This window comes from Hesperophylax consimilis, chromosome 15 (assembly GCF_061612785.1).
Source record: "Hesperophylax consimilis isolate HC1 chromosome 15, BYU_Hcon_1.0, whole genome shotgun sequence".
Classification (NCBI taxonomy): Eukaryota; Metazoa; Arthropoda; class Insecta; order Trichoptera; family Limnephilidae; genus Hesperophylax; species Hesperophylax consimilis.
In genome coordinates this window covers 23,056,108-23,073,110 of record NC_142850.1, presented here as the reverse complement: position 1 = coordinate 23,073,110, position 17,003 = coordinate 23,056,108, and the positions used below count along the sequence as shown (strand labels likewise).

At 34.8% G+C, this 17,003-nt stretch overlaps 2 protein-coding genes across 2 annotated transcripts in view; one reads left to right on the top strand and one right to left on the bottom strand.

The window, feature by feature from the left end:
* mas (trypsin-like serine protease domain-containing protein masquerade) overlaps window positions 1-3,779 on the top strand; it is a 45,595-nt gene extending 41,816 nt beyond the window's left edge. The window contains exons 10-11 of the mRNA XM_089640592.1: window positions 2,261-2,415; window positions 2,888-3,779. Coding sequence (XP_089496718.1) covers window positions 2,261-2,415; window positions 2,888-3,055 — 323 coding nt within the window. The 3' untranslated portion in view covers window positions 3,056-3,779. The remainder of the gene's footprint in view (window positions 1-2,260; window positions 2,416-2,887) is intronic.
* Window positions 3,780-6,358: 2,579 nt separating this feature from the next.
* Klp61F (Kinesin-like protein at 61F) overlaps window positions 6,359-17,003 on the bottom strand; it is a 32,117-nt gene continuing 21,472 nt past the window's right edge. Inside the window, exons 15-16 of the mRNA XM_089640055.1 lie at window positions 9,569-9,808; window positions 6,359-8,524 (exon numbers count right to left, since the gene is read on the bottom strand). Of these exons, the coding sequence (XP_089496181.1) occupies window positions 8,417-8,524; window positions 9,569-9,808 (348 nt within the window). The 3' untranslated portion in view covers window positions 6,359-8,416. The remainder of the gene's footprint in view (window positions 8,525-9,568; window positions 9,809-17,003) is intronic.

Sequence of the window (17,003 nt, the reverse complement as noted above, 5' to 3'; positions counted from 1 at the left end):
AAAATATATTTCAAGACTCAAAAAAAAACATGGGACGAATGTAATCAAATTTTAGGAAAGAAATGTAAAAATGATTGTGACCAAGTTGCATCCAAATATTTGATGAAAGATCGGACCGAAGAAAGCGTAACAAATGACTTTGTTGATTATTTCTCTGACAATGTTTGCAATATGTTACATAAATGTAATCACAGGACAACTGGGTTTGAACCAGAGGAGATGCCTCAAAGCATGTACCTACCTAGGGCTAAAATTGCTGATATAGAAAACATTGTGAAACAACTTAAAAGCTCTTCTCCTGGAATCGATAATATCAGAATGAGCGATATTAAAAAACATATATTAACATTAGGTCCAATTATAACCCATTTTGTAAACAGAATCTTATTTGAAGCTAAAATTCCAGATGATTTAAAATGTAGTATTATCAGACCCATTTATAAAGGAGGTGATCACACCATTTTGGGTAATTATAGACCAATCAGTATTTTGCCATCACTCGAAAAAATTCTTGAAAAATACATTCAAATTAAATTAATAAAATATTTGGAAGATTTTTCTATTATTGATACTAACCAATATGGATTCCAAAAAAAAAGGGCACTGAAGTGCTACTTCAAAAGTTTGCCAGCTTGATAAATAATAATTTAAATAATAAGCATCATGTATTAGTCTTATTTATAGATTATTCCAAGGCATTTGACACTATTAACCATAAAAAATTGTTGAAAATACTAGAAATCATAGGAATAAGAGGGAAACTTCTAAAACTATTTGAAAATTATTTGAACAACAGGTGCATGCAAATAAAGCTTTTGAACACATTAAGTAAAAAAAGAAAAATCTTAGCAGGTGTTCCTCAAGGTTCCATATTAGGTCCTATTTTATATATAATTTATGTATCTTTTATTAAATTTATTTTTAAACATGTAAAACACTTTGTGTACGCGGATGATACTGCATTGGTGTTTTCTTGCAGTGATTTGCAATTATGTATTGAACTTTTACAAAAAGATTACATTGAACTTTTAAAATGGTCTCACGACTCTGGCCTAATCATAAATGCAAAAAAAACTAAATTGATACACATTAGATCACCAAATGCCAAGGTAAATACTATTATACCCGAAATTAAAACACACAATTCAGATTGCCTACATGTTGGTATCCCTGCGTTGTGTACGTGTGAAAATATTGAACTGGTTAAAAAATATGTTTATTTAGGTGTTATTATTGATTGTTTTTTCAAATGGGATTTACAGATAAATAAAGTCTGTGAACGACTGAGATCTATTATTAGTAGATTATATAAATTAAAATTTTATGTTCCAATATGCACACTTCGAATAATTTATTTATCACTAGCTGAATCTATCATAAGGTATGGAATTACAGCTTGGGGATTTTCCTCTAAAACAAATATAAATCATGTTCAATCAGTTCAAAATTCTCTTGTTAAATTATTAGCTCATAAAAGTTTATATGAACAAAGGCATAATGTTCCATACCTTTATCAAAATCTGAAAATCCTCTCGGTAAGAGCAATTATGTGGTATAAAATAATTTTTCAGCACATAAATAGCCCTATGTACATAAATAGACTGGAACACACTTACAATACTCGTTTTACATTAAATGAAGGACTAATCGTACCAAAGCATGTAAACAAATATGGACAAAGAACGCTAGACTACATGATACCAAATTGTTTAAATATGTTACCTGCAGAAATCAAAAAATGTACAAATATAAAAAGAAAATTTTTGTTGAAAAATTGGCTAGCTGAAAGAAATAGTTTGTACTAGACTCTAATACAAACTATTTCTAACTGCATACGCTTTAATTGTTTTTTGTTTTTATTTTTATTGTATTACACCTCTCATGATATGAATGTATACATTTGATATAATCTGTTTAAGTTAAAAGCACCCAATGACAAACTACTTTAAAGTAGTTTATTGGGACTTTTTGATTTTTGTATATTATTTTGATATTTAATAAAAAAAAAAAAAAAAAAAAAAAAAAAAAGCTAACCTAACCAACACAGGGCATGTGACTTTTAAGTTTTTACTATATTGCATGAAGCATATTGAATTGACGCAATTTTCCCATTGATGCGTTTACCCCAAACTGACCTACTACCATAGTAATATCCACGGCAACAGTTTTAAAAGGTGTTGATTGTCTCTCTTCTATGCAACGATGGTCTATGTTCACAATTTCTTAAAGTATTGAATTAATGGTTCTTCTTCATCTCCAGCTGGTCCCATCCCCCTGAGAGTGAGGGAAGCTGAGATCCCCATAGTGAGTGATGCAGAATGTATCAGGAAAGTGAACGCAGTCACGGAGAAGATCTTCATCCTGCCAGCCAGCAGCTTCTGTGCCGGTGGCGAAGAAGGAAATGATGCATGCCAGGTAACTACATTACTATTATTGATATGGATATATTAACCAGCATAACTCCTGTAAGGCCTCAAGGCACAGGCCCATCTCCTGCTACAATGTTTCCCTGCATTCTCTCGATAGCTGTCATTGGATATTTGGCACAACATTGCCCCCCAGGAGTCTGAACCTTATTACCAGAAGAACTATAAATGCCTTCGAAATTGATTCTTCCCGTTCTCCAATCCCCTTCAACCTTTCTCATGCCATAAGCTATTAAATGCTGGCTTTTTTAATGCAATCAAACCCACTACGACTGTGTTTTAGTAAAACTTCATGGATAACATATAATCCGTTTACGGGATAGCCACCGATCGATCGCATATATGCAACAGCCGCGCAGATAAGGTTTCCTTTGTATATTTTCGAGGAAATGTCGAGTTGACAGACATATTCAAGTGCAGTAAGTTATTGAGTATGCATTTCTAACGACTGTTTCTTCCAGGGTGATGGCGGAGGCCCCCTTGTTTGCCAAGACGATGGATTCTACGAGCTGGCCGGCCTGGTGTCATGGGGTTTCGGGTGCGGCAGACAGGATGTTCCCGGAGTCTACGTGAAGGTGTCCTCCTTCATCGGGTGGATCAACCAAATCATCAGCGTCAACAATCTATAGAAACCGCCATCCATGACTTAAATGCGCTATTTCATGCAATTTGAAAGACCTAATTATATTTTTAACCAGTAGACAGCGTAACCTCTTGGATGCATAAACTAACTGAAGTTGTATGCTTTCATTTTCTCTTTCGACCCATTAATTGGGTAGATAACATTCCGTTAGATGTTTAAATTGACGACGATACTTAAATGCACTTCTGGTAGCATTGATGTTACATAAGGGATGAGAAAAGTTAAAGAAAGAATAATTTTTTTGTTTAACTTATCTGAAAAACAGAAAACAATATTTTTAACAAAACCAAAAAAATACACATTGTATTGGTTTCTGCAATAGAACAAAGTGCTTTAGTTGTACTGTAGTAATAAGAACGTGCAAAAACCCTGACGAAATTTAAAAAATGTATTTACGTTTTACTATTTTTACATTTTTAAAGATTATTTTTTCTCTACATTCATATAATATATCGAACAAACAATATATACAAACAGACAAATCATTTTTCGAATCAAAAGTAATCATGTATTTGTGAAAACCGTGATGACGATTTACAATGTAAAATTATATTGAAGAAAATGAAATTTATTGTTATATAACATGATTTTCTAAGGAATCTTTCAATGTCACAACATATCGAAAAGTTTGCATTTATAGATTTATATTTGCGAGACATAAATTTTAACAGGCTTAATTTAAGCCATAAAATTCTAATGTTTATTAAAGATTTAAAGAATGTGATTCTTTCTATGTTTTTAAGTGCATAAATATTATTAATTTATTATTGTAGAAAAGAGTTAGTTTGGAAGTATTTATGGTTTCGAAGGGTTTGTCTAAAATGTGGTTGTGTCAAATAAGAAACTTTGATCGATAAATTGAATCGACGTAGCATTATTAAAGAAATAAAGTATTTGCAGAAAGATCTGTATATAATCTAGTAGAGATATAGTATTCATAAGGGTATCCATTAATATTTATTTCGATACGGAAAAAAAAGTAGCGAATTAAAAAAATTACTTCTGATAGTCATTTTGATTGAAATTATTTCTGAAAGATTAGAAACTGGAGAGTTCTATGAAGCAGTATAATGTACCATTTAAAACTTCAGTATTTACATTAATGTCACAAAACAGGGAAGTTTTTATATTTCCTTGATTAATTTTAAAAATTGCCAACAATTTTTTTTTATAAATGCAATTTACATGCCTTCCATATATATTGTAGTTTTTAGAAGATGAAAAAATATATAAATATTTGCTAATATTAATCCAGTGATGTAAGTTATTTATTGTAAATATTAAATTATTGAGTAGGTGTATTTCTAAATGTTTATCCTACACACTGGTTTCATACCTCGTGTTTCATTATCTTATGACGACATTACATTGTAATGTAGCTTTATTTTTAATGTTACAATAAAGAAATAAAACATTAAATGGTGTGTTTTACTGTACCCTAACTAACTAACCATCACGCCGTTTCTCCCCAGGGGTAGGAAGAGAGGGCTGACCGCCAAACTCTGTCTTGGCACACACTTCTTGCCTCATTCACATTCATACATACTCTTATATTATCTGATTCTTGTCATGGCCCGACTCAAGTATCTGATTCACTTGATCTATATTCTTCTTACACTCCATTCTTCGCTTATTCGCTCTACATGCCGAAACCATCTATCCCTTCATCTTTGCGGATCTAACTTTACCCAAGTTCATAATAATATTTACTTCATCACAAGAATTGTGAAGTCACATAGAGATCTCACAGCCGCTGTGCCCACGGGATAGATAGATGAGGATTAAAAGAGTCCGCGATGTGTGAATGCGGTAAGGTGCAGATCACCGAACAAGTGTCCAGTCCATTGATTCCCCTCGGAGAACAATGAGGTCCATAGGGCGATGCGTGAGGCCACAGATTGGCTCGCGTACCTCCCTGGCCCCCCAGTTCCCCTCACCATGCGAAAGAAGAAAAACACGATAAACACACTTAAACACTACTGTGGTAGACTGGCCGTGTGGAAATAATACCAGATGATAGACAAAATGAGAGAGAGCAGCCAGTGGAGATCATTAATTTGTAAAGGAGGCCATTTTCGCTGAAATATAGTGCCGTGAGAATCGAATATGTGAAATTATTATTTCTATTATTCCTTTAGTGTGCCAGCTAAAATGCTGAGCGATCAGCCATGCGCTGGCTTACACCATTTTCGTAAGAACTTGATTTTTGCAAAATTATCTTTTCATAAAATGTACCGTACCGTGTACCGCTATCAGATAACGTGTTCACATATTTATAAAAATCGTATACATGTATCTTACCTATGTAGTTTCTCCAGTATGCATAGCTACTTATATTCAGAGAAATGTTTTCTTTCTCTCTAATGTTATAAAAAAATATAATGTAATGAAAAAATATGATATAACGAAGAATTATTCTGGTGTTTTATTATATTTTCCCGCTAAATAAGCGTTATTCACAGTAAAAATAAGTCATATGAGGCTTTCCTATTAATAAATACAGAACTTTAACTTTTGCAATTGAAAAATGATTACATTCGACGTGGAATTTGCGACAGGCATTAATGAATACAAGATAAAAAGTCAATGTTTGCAAGTAACGAAACGACAAGCTAGAATAGTTTTAGAATACATTATTTTAGTATACTAGGAGCATTTGTTAAGGTTTAAATACCATTAAAATTGAGGCAAGTGCGGTGAGTTCCAAGGATTGGTTATAACCTAACCTCACTGTTGTCCTCGTCGATGACCAGCAGTCCATCTAGCATAGATTATAGAAATATGGCATGGAATCGTGCCGAGAATCGCTCGACTATCACAGTCAATGAATATTATGAGGTGGGTAGTTGGTACACAGGCAGAAAGAAAGGCGGGGTTGTGATGTGTGTGCGTAGGAATTATGATGCAACACTTTGTGATACCGATTTCACACAAATACATAATGTTTCATGGCCCAGCTCTCGTATTTGTATTATTTATTAATTGCCCCATGTAATTATTTTTTCTTTGGTAAACTAATGTTTAAGACAAGTTTTTTTTTTATGCATATCACAAAGGGTAACAATTATTTTACAAGCAATAATTATTAGCCTGAAACACTCATCCACATTGAAAAATCTCCTGATAAAAGATACATGACACCAACGTCCCGTTGGGATTTCTCAATGTGGATGAGTGTTTCAGGCTAATAATTATTGCTTGTAAAATAATTGCCCCATGTACTTGTGATAAATAAACACTCTGTATACTCGTACATTAATCCATAATAAAAAAAAGTCATGATTAAATTCAGCAGAAAGGAGATAAAATAATGATGGCAGCAATTTTGTAAAATAAATTTATTTATTTATCAATTATTAAATAAAATAGACTATATTATTATTATTGATCATATAAGATAAGAATGGAGAAACTCCAAATGCATGTTTGAAACTACAAAACAAACTAAGTATTCAACTAAAATACAAGGAAGTTAAAATTTGAAGCAGTTTTTCTCTTGAGAAATTCTTAAATAGGGTTTATTAAAAATTCTTTAATCTTACAGAAACAATTTGACTTTGAGTCAAACAATGCACAAATGCTTCTCAAAAAATAATACAGTGAAACAATCTTATAAGGTTTTCCAAGGGACTGAAAAAACAACTTATTAAGCATGAAAACTTCTTGCGAGAGAACCTTGTAGGAGGGTTTCACTGAATGTCCGTTACATTAATATAACTATCACATCTTGAGGAACAAACAACATTCTGATAGGACAAAATCCAAAGGCATTTCAAATACTTTGAAGTTTTAAGGAAAAAGAAGAAAACACGAGAAACAGCAAAACAACATTAAACACGATTAATCAATTAAAATTTTCTAAATACGCCAATGAAGAGTTATACGTAATACAACACATCTGTACAAGGTTGATTATTTCATAATGAATAAATAATAATGCAGGCTCATTCAACTTTAGACAATCAGCGGAACCCCGCCTTTGTTTCTACCTACACACCGTTTGCATAACTTTCATTGGCTCCGCAGCTTTGATAGTGCAGTTTGGTCTTAGCTCGGCAACAGCCTGCACACTTCCATGCCATATCTCCATTATCTATCAGTAACTAACCACTATAATAAACATAACACATTGATACAATTTAAAAAGAATTTTTTCGATAAGGCGAATTATCTTACAACGAAAACAGTTTCAATTGCAAATCTCAAATGTCTTCGGATTATGTAAAATCGCACCAGTTTTTTTGTTTTTCTCGTAAAGCGACCAAATACGATTGAAGCAGTGATGAATTTCCGTCGACGGTACATATAATGCCTAGCATTTTGGTGCATTGCATTGAAAAAGGTATTCAGTAAAAGTAAATCTTAAATAATTTGAGCAAAATATTATTTTTTTTATATCAGTAATTTACTGCAAGAATCCAGTTACTACATGTAAAGTTACTGAGGATATAAAGATAAATTATTGTATTAATTAGAGTGAAACTCACAACTTTGGTTTTTCAGTCCCTTGAAGACTGAATTTGAAAAATGACCCAATTTTTCCCACATATAACAAGGCTTTCCTGCTGACAATGTTTTTTTTTTTCCATAACATAGGAAAATTTCTTAAGAGGGTTTCACTGTAATGTGAAAACCTTAATTTTGTCAAATTGTCACGGAGGGAAAACAAAATAAAGGCGTGATAAAACGATTTCAGAATTGAAACAGCTTATTTATTATGTACATTTATATTCTTAACAATGAGCTTCAATCTTTTAAACTCCGACATAAATAATTACATACCGATCATCACCAGCAAACAGGAAAATAATTGAATACATCATGTAAAATCAATTTTACAAGGGGGGACCCAGAAGTAAATGGAATTCTCTTGTAGAGGGTAATTTTTTTCTAATAAAAAAATACTGATGCCTACTTTATTATTTTCCTGACTTCCACGAGAATTTTTTTTTTTCGAGAGAGAAAATGCGGCATAAACGGTTGTTACGATACAGCCATTTTGGTCAAGAAAAAATGACTTCTGTAAAAGTATGTATAATTTCAACGTCTAAGAAACAGGTGGAATGCGTTCACAGTGTGTGTTGCCCTTATATATTTGCTCAGGACAATGTTAAAAAACACGTCAATAGCTGTGTTTAACCTATCGATATCGCTTTGTTATTGACATGGTAATGCGAGACCTCCTGTCTACGCAACTTATCTATCTGTTCGTACCGGTGAAGGACCGGTGTCTCATTGTGAAGTAAGGTTGGATGGTTCATGTTGGTTAGAAAAATAAAGACAGATGAGAAGCTGTCAGCTCCCAGTGTGGCCAGCCAATGTCTGTGTCCATGTGGTGATGTGGTGTTCAGTAGTTCCTGTTGCCCAGGACTTTAGTCTGCGAGGTGGGCTGCTTGAGCCGGGACTTAAACTCTTTCTTGTCGTCGGCTGTTCGGTTCAAGTTCTCTTTGCTCACCTAGGAACAAATATTTATTGACTAATGAATAGGAGAAGACATGGCAAAACAGAAAAAAAAAACCATACTGTAGTGGAACCCTGTTAATTCCAAATCCACAGGACTTCAAAAACAAAAGTTTCAAATTAATGAATTCTCACAAAATTTAAAAAAAAAAAAGAGTTTTGAGTTCCACAGTCGCGAGTTTTGAGTTCAAACTCAGGTAGGTATTCAATGTAAATATGCAATATACCTACAACTTATTTCCATGTAAATCAAAATTATTTCGCAGCCGATTACGGTCGTGGGCCCTTCAAAACAAGATTTTAAAAGTAAATTTGTAAAAATACAACATACTTCCATGTAAATCTACATTTCGCGGCCGATCTTACGGATATCCAAAAAAATTATACAAATTAGGATTTTGTATAACCACGTAAATCTAAATTTAACTATATTTTGCCTCCACGGTGGGTCTGCCAGATTTAAATTTACTAAATTATTTGACATATTTTCATCAGATTGAATTTTTTCGAATTACATGGACAAATTATCGAATGCGGACTAAAATAAATTTTGAAACAAATTTAGAATAATTTTTTTTGTATGAAATCTTCTTTCTGGGTAGTTTTTGTAAAAATTTCAAACGTTACAAGTACACAGGTTTTTTCGAATTATCGGGATTCGAATTAACGGGGTTCTACGGGGGAAAAGAAAGGGTAAAGAATTTCTATAGAGATGTTGACAAGCGAGTCAGGAAAGACCATAATAAACTGACTTGGTTCATTCCGGGTGAAGTCAAATACTAGTGAGAAGTCTGTACATGGCACAGTTGTGTGGTGGCCTATAGTCTCTGCCTATCCCTAAGGTAAAACTGCATGACACACTTTGACCAAAAACAATAGACCGTTCTCGAGTGCGGGCGGCGTGACGTATGGCAAGCCACGAACGAACGCTAGAGAACAACTAATAAATCACACCCTTTCTGCATACCTTCTTTTGCTTGCGGTCTAGCCATAACTAGTTACATAGTTAGGCAATAAGTTACAAATTAGTGATTCTCACCGAGTCTGGGTGCAGTGAAAATATATCCCCCTCCGATGTGCACTTATGTATCGCATTGGGGGATAGTTTGTTGGTCAGGGGCATGGGGGCCCTGGGGGCAGCGAACTGCCGGGAACCCCGGAGATCGGTGGAGTCCCCCTGGCTGGGGGACGAGGTTGAGCCGCTGTCGCTGCTGCTGCTGTCGAGGGGGCCCGTCTTTGCAGACTCGTCCATTGTCTCATCGAGATTTATGACTGCACTCTAAGAAAATACATGAAAAGTTAAATTTATATAACAGTTTAGTGGCCATGATGTATGTAGCCGAAAATATGCTTGATGAGATGAATTTATTCTGCCGTAGATAATCAAAACAAATGAGATTGGCCATAAACCATTATCAGTATGAAACAGAGGTTTGCAAACATTGTTCACCCATACTACTTAACTCTCCTTTACTTTCACCTACAAATATTACGATACATTTAAAAAATTTATTATTCTTTTTTTTTTATGTGAAATATTTATGGCATCCCCAATAAGGAAGTTGAGTCCATTTTTTTTATTTTTTTTTATCAATGTTCGCATTCAAACTTAAATACTGGTATTTTTTTTTTTTTTTTTAAAGTTTGTTTTCATAATTAAATTAATTCTCAAATTTAAATTTTATTAAGCCCGCCAAAACGAGCGGAATCCGAGCGGTAAGAGGCGGGGTGTGGGTGTGACGTCATTCGAACTGTGAAAACCACGTCGCTTAAGCATTTTGTATGGAAAATTTTTTAATTCTTCAACAAGGAATTCCAGTAATTTTTTTACCAATGTTAACCGTCTATTAGAATTGATGTTATTAACCTTTTCTATGCGTCATAAATTTGTATCACTTCGTTCACACGCGGGGCTATTTATCATCAATCTAATTTATGACTTTAAACAATAATCACGCATGGATTTTAAAATTTGTTTTAAAAAATACGTCGCTTATGTCTTGAATTATCTTTTCAAGTATAAATAAACAATCCGAACGTCAATGGGACTTGATAAAAATTCGAAGTATATATTCGTGATGTAACTGATAATGTAACGGGCGGCCATGTTAAGATTTCAAGGATAACGATACACATGCTTATAAACATACCGGAGTAGGGCTCTTCAACTGTGGTGCGATGTAAGTGGTTGATTTATGGGTGCGATGTCGCGTTTGACTGGATACATGAAATATTGACACACTTAAAAAGGTTCATATAATAAAAAATAACTACACTTAAATTTACAAAAATAATTAAATAATTTTTCTGTTATTATGTCACCGTAAATATGTATCACTTAATATATTTTTTTATCGTGATAAATTTTGAAACAGTTCTCAACGCATAACGGCACATTGCACTCTAAGCACATAAATTTAGTAAGTTTTCTGACTTTGGGCTTCAGTGTTGAAGTGGCACAGACACGACACCTTCGACAAGGGTTTGTGTTTTTTGCTGAAGGGGGAACTTTAATGGGCATGTGTTTGGAAACAATTTTCGATGATAAACGCATCGGGTAATCTCTTGATGTTGTGGGACGTAAAATACTCGGCAAAGTTTTGTGATATTTCTCTAGTAATTGCTCAATCACAGCCATTTGGAAATCAGCCAAACTGACTTTTTTTGATGTTACAGTTTGGTATATTATGTGAACATTTAATAAATACAAATCAATTATATGAAATGCAACTTTCCTGTACCATTTGAGTGACTTCCTCATACAACTTAAGTTGCTTAGCATCATATCAGCTTTGTCTACTAGACCCATGTTCTTGTTATAGTCTAGAACACATTGTGATTTTAAAATGGGCTCTCCTGTCGATCTATTTATTTTTCCCAATGGTCCAACAGAACCATCGTGAAGAGTGGTCAGCATGTGGATTTCACACCTATCGTGCCATTTCAAAGCTAACAACGGTGATTGGTGCTTTGATTGGATTTCCCCTTTCTTCAATTTAACAAAAGGTGCCATGCCTTTCCTGTTTTTCCGAACAGTGCCACAAGCATTAGTTTTTTTTTCATGTAAATATTTAAATAAATTTGGACTAGTGTACCAGTTGTCGCACCACAAATTATGACCCTTTCCGAAATAATCTGACAAAAGGGTGGTTACAACGCCTCCCGAAATACCAATACCTTGAGTATCATTTTTTTCTGTATCAGAACCAACATAAATTATAAAATCGAGAATGAAACCCGTCATGACGTCACACATCACAAACATTTTTATTCCAAATCGGTGACGTTTAGATGGAATGTTGTTATGATGCAGGGCTAGACTCCTTTTGTTTTAATATTTTATTCATTAATTTATTCTGCATCATCACATTTATCCTCGCCGATTCTCTAACCTAGTTAGGAACTGGGCGATTGTCGCGGGTATTGGTTTTGGTAAAATTTCGAATCATAATTTAAAATTTAAAATCTGTACCGGGCGGAAACAGAAAAAAACAAAAAAACACTTCCTTGCCTGCGGAGAAACCAGAGAGTGGGCCTGATCTCTCGGCAGACGACAGTCACAGTTTTCCGGAGTGAAATTGTTTGGGAATGGTTTCCCTTTAATCGAAGTGGCGAAGTCTAATTTTATACGCGGAGATTGCATAATAAAATCGTATAAATGGTGTAAAATACGAAGTTCCATAGTGGAATTAGTTCCGTGGCTCGTTCGAATATTGTAACCACGCGGCATCATGAATCGCAAACGGAGTCAGACGTGTGATCTGCTTGAATCCGACCCATCCTTTATGGGATGAAGAAGCCAGTGGCTTAAAATATTGTGCCAGGTTCCCGGAAACCTAAGGATAGTATTCTTTCTCGCGGTTTGGCACTACGCCGACCGCATTTTCACCAGGGCCGTAGGGAGGCCTATTTTTCCTTACATAAAGGGAATCCTCGCCAGGATACACGGATGCGACCGCGGGCACCAGATTCCTCTTCCTCAGTCGCCAGATTACCAGTTTCCTGCCACGGACAGTCGCCAGGAGGCGGAACTGACTCTTCCTCTTGCTCCGTCTGGAGCCCCCTGGAGCTCAGCCTGATGAGGTGCTGCTCCAGCTCGAGTAGGATGTTACTTAATTAGCTAGATAGATAAAGCGTGGTCGGAACCTTGGGGGTAAGCTTATATCTAACTTTTATTATATTGTTTTCGTTATAACTCACACGGTAGAGTGTATAGACTTATATTGTATTCGAAATAATATACATTAATGTTACTCTAAACCTTCTTTCCTTGACTCTAAATTACACATTGTAACCTGACACATTTCTGGTTTCGAACCCAACCCCCTGAGAACCCTGGGATCACAAACATTCTTGTGGGTATCTAACCCTCAAGAATTGGCGCTTCCAGTACTGGATAAAGTTTGTGATTCCACATTCATTATTATAACCTAAAATGTCTGGTGAGTATTGTAGGCTGCACGTAGCAAGTAACCATAGCAACTACTCTACGTAGCAATGTATTGCTTGAATAATAGACGGCCTTTGAAAACGATGATGCTTTCGTCAATACATAGATTTTCATGGGGCATCATAGTTGATTTAAAAATCTTTCGTGTGTGGTCAACAAGAACACGTATTTTATGCAGTCTATCAGTAGGCGTTTGAATATTACTATCACTAAAGTGGAGCATCTGTAATATTATCTGATAACGGTCTCTGGGCATTGTCTTTCCAAATATTGGTGAAAAGATTATGGGGTTCGTACTCCAATGTTCCTCGATAGTTAAGTGTTTGTTCCTAGTCATGGCAAATGTTAACGCAATAAAAACACAGTACATTTATGAGACTGTTGTATCAACCCATTTTGTAACTCTCGATTTTGCTGTAAAATCCATCGTCCTAATTTTATATTGATAAAATTGATTTGTTTCATCAACAATTTTTGTCATAATTTCTGTATTCAAAAAATGTTCAAAAAACATAAGTTGGGGCGTGTCTTCAGTTAACCTGGTATCTGGATTGATACCTGATGCGAAATCGTCGAATTCATAAATAATGGGTACGAAAGGGCCGGCAGTCCACAGATTTTCAACCACTTCTTCTCCTTCTTCAATGTTCATTTCGGGTTCAGAATCATGGCTTTCATGTATTTCAGCAGCTTCGCAATTATTATCGACGTCACTGTCACTAATTTCAAAATCTGAATCTATTTCTAAAGTAGCACCAAATATTTCTTCGTCATTAAGACCACGACCCGACATTTTTTATTTTAGCAATAAAAATACTTTAAAAAATTGATAAAAAGTCAAACTTGTACAACTTTACACTTGATTTTTCACTAAAAAAAAGTTTTAACCACGTATCTTTATTTGAAAATAATCTAACACTGACGAAATTTTATATTTCTTCAATAGTTTGAATGAATGTATGTAACTGAACTTATTTTAAAATATGATAAACTAGATGAATGTACACTGTAATTAAAATAGTTCATATCCACGAAAAAGCAAACAATAATTCGATAAGACAATGTAATCTACACGGCGAGCGTCTCTGTTTGAGAATCTTATAAAATGCGCCTGCGCAATAACGTGTGTAAAGACGCGGGAAGAATTCAAACTGATTCATTTTTCGCTCTGAGTTGGAAGATCCCTTCAAATCTTTGTATCGATGATTAGGATACGTATTGTGGATAAATATCGTAAGATGTCAGTAGTGTAAAGATGTGAGATTTTTTAGGAGTATAAGTTTTACCGTGCTCAAGCATGTTTCATACCCATAACGCCAAAGAAACTTTGCGTCGCACAGATGTGCCACCCGCGTACAGGGCATGTACAGTGCGTCGCAGGCGTGCGTCTCCCGCAGGGATAGGGTTAAAAAAAAAAGAAAATTGATTAAGATTTCATAGTTAAATTAATATTTTAAGTTAGAATATTTGCTTTTCCCGCCCGGTACGGTACTTGTACGGTATTGCCGTCGCTACTTGTTGACGTTCCCCGCGCGAATTCAGGACCACCGCGCAGAAAAGTAAAGACCAAAAGTAAAATAACGGTTTACAGCCCAGTTCACTGTGAGACTTTTCTGGGCAGCCGGCGGCCTGAAGTGTATCACATGCTATGTGACATGTATAATAATAAAAACTTCTAAGTTATGCAATAAACAACATATTATTATAAAGCACTATACGAATATGTATCTTTAGAAATCCATTTCATATAATAATAACAACAAATACGTACATATATTTGACAAACCCAAATAAACCTTTGGCCTATACACCTCTCTCATCTAAACCGACCATCTCTCATGTAATAGAAAGAGATGCACCATAGGTGATCCGTTGTACGTACAAGTCACGACACATGTGACGTCAGAATTCTTTCGACCAATCGTGGAGCGTATACAGTCTATTGCTATTGAATGCTTTTTCAAGAACGTTTAACTAATTCTAAGAATAATAATATAGAAATATATTTATATATTTAGAATCAATATTTTTTGATCTACATGAACATATTTTTTATAAGTCAAAATATTTTTCACTCAACTTCCTTATTAGGGTATATTGTGAGGTAGTGGGGAGGGGAAGGATATGGGAAAGAGGAAGGTTGGGAAGTACCTGGCTATTCAGATCTAGTCACCAAACACGGCCAAAGCCATTTTAAGCAACATTTCAATTCTGAATGGTGGTCTTACACCATGGCGATACTGAAAGTATCTTCCACTCTGGAATGTGCCGCAAATATAATATATATTATTTTAAATACACTCCACGCCACAACACCCTTCCCTTATACACGGTGTCCGGAAACTCGTAGTACAAGCGGGAAACTGGAGAATCTACACCACATGGGGAACCCAAATAAACATAAAGTTTTTTGATTTGAGCATTTGAGCGTTGGGTACTTTGATCTTCAGTAATAATTTATCAGAATTTGATCAAAAAAAAAATCAACTTCTGACTCGATTTACTCGAAAACGAAAGCTCAAATCAAAAAAAAATTATACTACAAAATCGACTCCAAATGTGATGTAGATTCACCATTTTCCCGCTTGTACTACTAGTTTCCGGACACAGTGTATATAAAGCGAATAGAAAAGTGAAAGACGACATGTCGAATCTTGTCTCTGCGGTCTAATTCTACTTCCATATTCCTTATTTTGTCAATCCCGGGATGGCAGCATCTATTAGCTCTGTGATTGGTTCTCTGTTTTTGTCACCGGCAGTTGGCATCCTGCGTAATTTCATTTGTCAATAGACATTGAAATTCTTTTGAATGTGGTTGAATTATCTCATGCTAAGTTTTGTTAAATACAGTGTTTGAGATAGCTAAAACGCGTAAATGAAGTGCTTCCTTCCCTGTAAATTTTTTTAACTGTGTACAGTGTTGGTGAAAACGCCAAAAAGTTTAATGCAGGTTCTTGGTTAAGACGCCATTTTATTGACCTCCATAATGTCTACTACTGTAGATCCGACCAATTACAGAGTGAATAGATGATGCCATCCCAGGATTGCAAAAACAACGAAAATGGAAATAGAATTAGACCACAGAGACAATATTCAACACGTCGTCTCTCATATATGTTCTAGATGAGGAAGGCCATAGACATATGAATATTAGTAGACCTGCCCTAAGTGATTAAAAGCGTATTATCCCCACTCCCCATACCGGTTCCATTGGAGCCGGCTGTGCTCGCGTATGGCCTCAAGTGAAATTTGAAAACGTGACGTCATCATTCTTGTGCGAACTATGGTCTAGGCATCATCGGTTCATACGAAATAACACGGCAAAATGTTGACTTGTACTATGAAAACTTGTAAAAATAGATGTGAAAAAGAGAATAAACCCAATTGTCGTATTACATTCCATATATAAGCATTATTTTACTTTATTTTAAGCATATTCACATCGTATAATATGAATCAGTTGTTACTATCACATCGAGAAACGTCTGGACGCGAAACACAAAGCTGGTTGGTTGCTGGGAAGTAAATTATAAACATTTATAAAAGTGTCTTAACTAAATACTTAAACGAAATATTCGACTCTGAAAATAGAACAGATTTTTTTTGCCGAATTTGGACTTCGCAAATTTGTTCATAACGTGGCGAGTAATTTGCGTTCCCATGTAAAAATGTCTATTCATTCAAAAGCAGATTTTACTTTTAAGAAGTAAATGGTGATATTATAATGCGAGATGCCTATTTACTGTCAGATTGATTTATTGACGAATCACAGTCAGCTTCACGCCCTTCGTTCTTCAACAGTTGATTTTACCCCTCGCCATTATCTTCTCGTCTATTAATTCCTATGTCTGTGAGGAAGGCAATATAATCAGAGTTTTAATGTTAGGTAAAACTTCAATATTATCATTTCAATTTTTTTGTTTTATATAAAAATGGCTTGCAAACCTTGACAAATATTTTTCAAATGCTAAATGTTGTTTCATAGAATTATTTCAAATTTTTTGGAAGCATCTAATGTAAACTT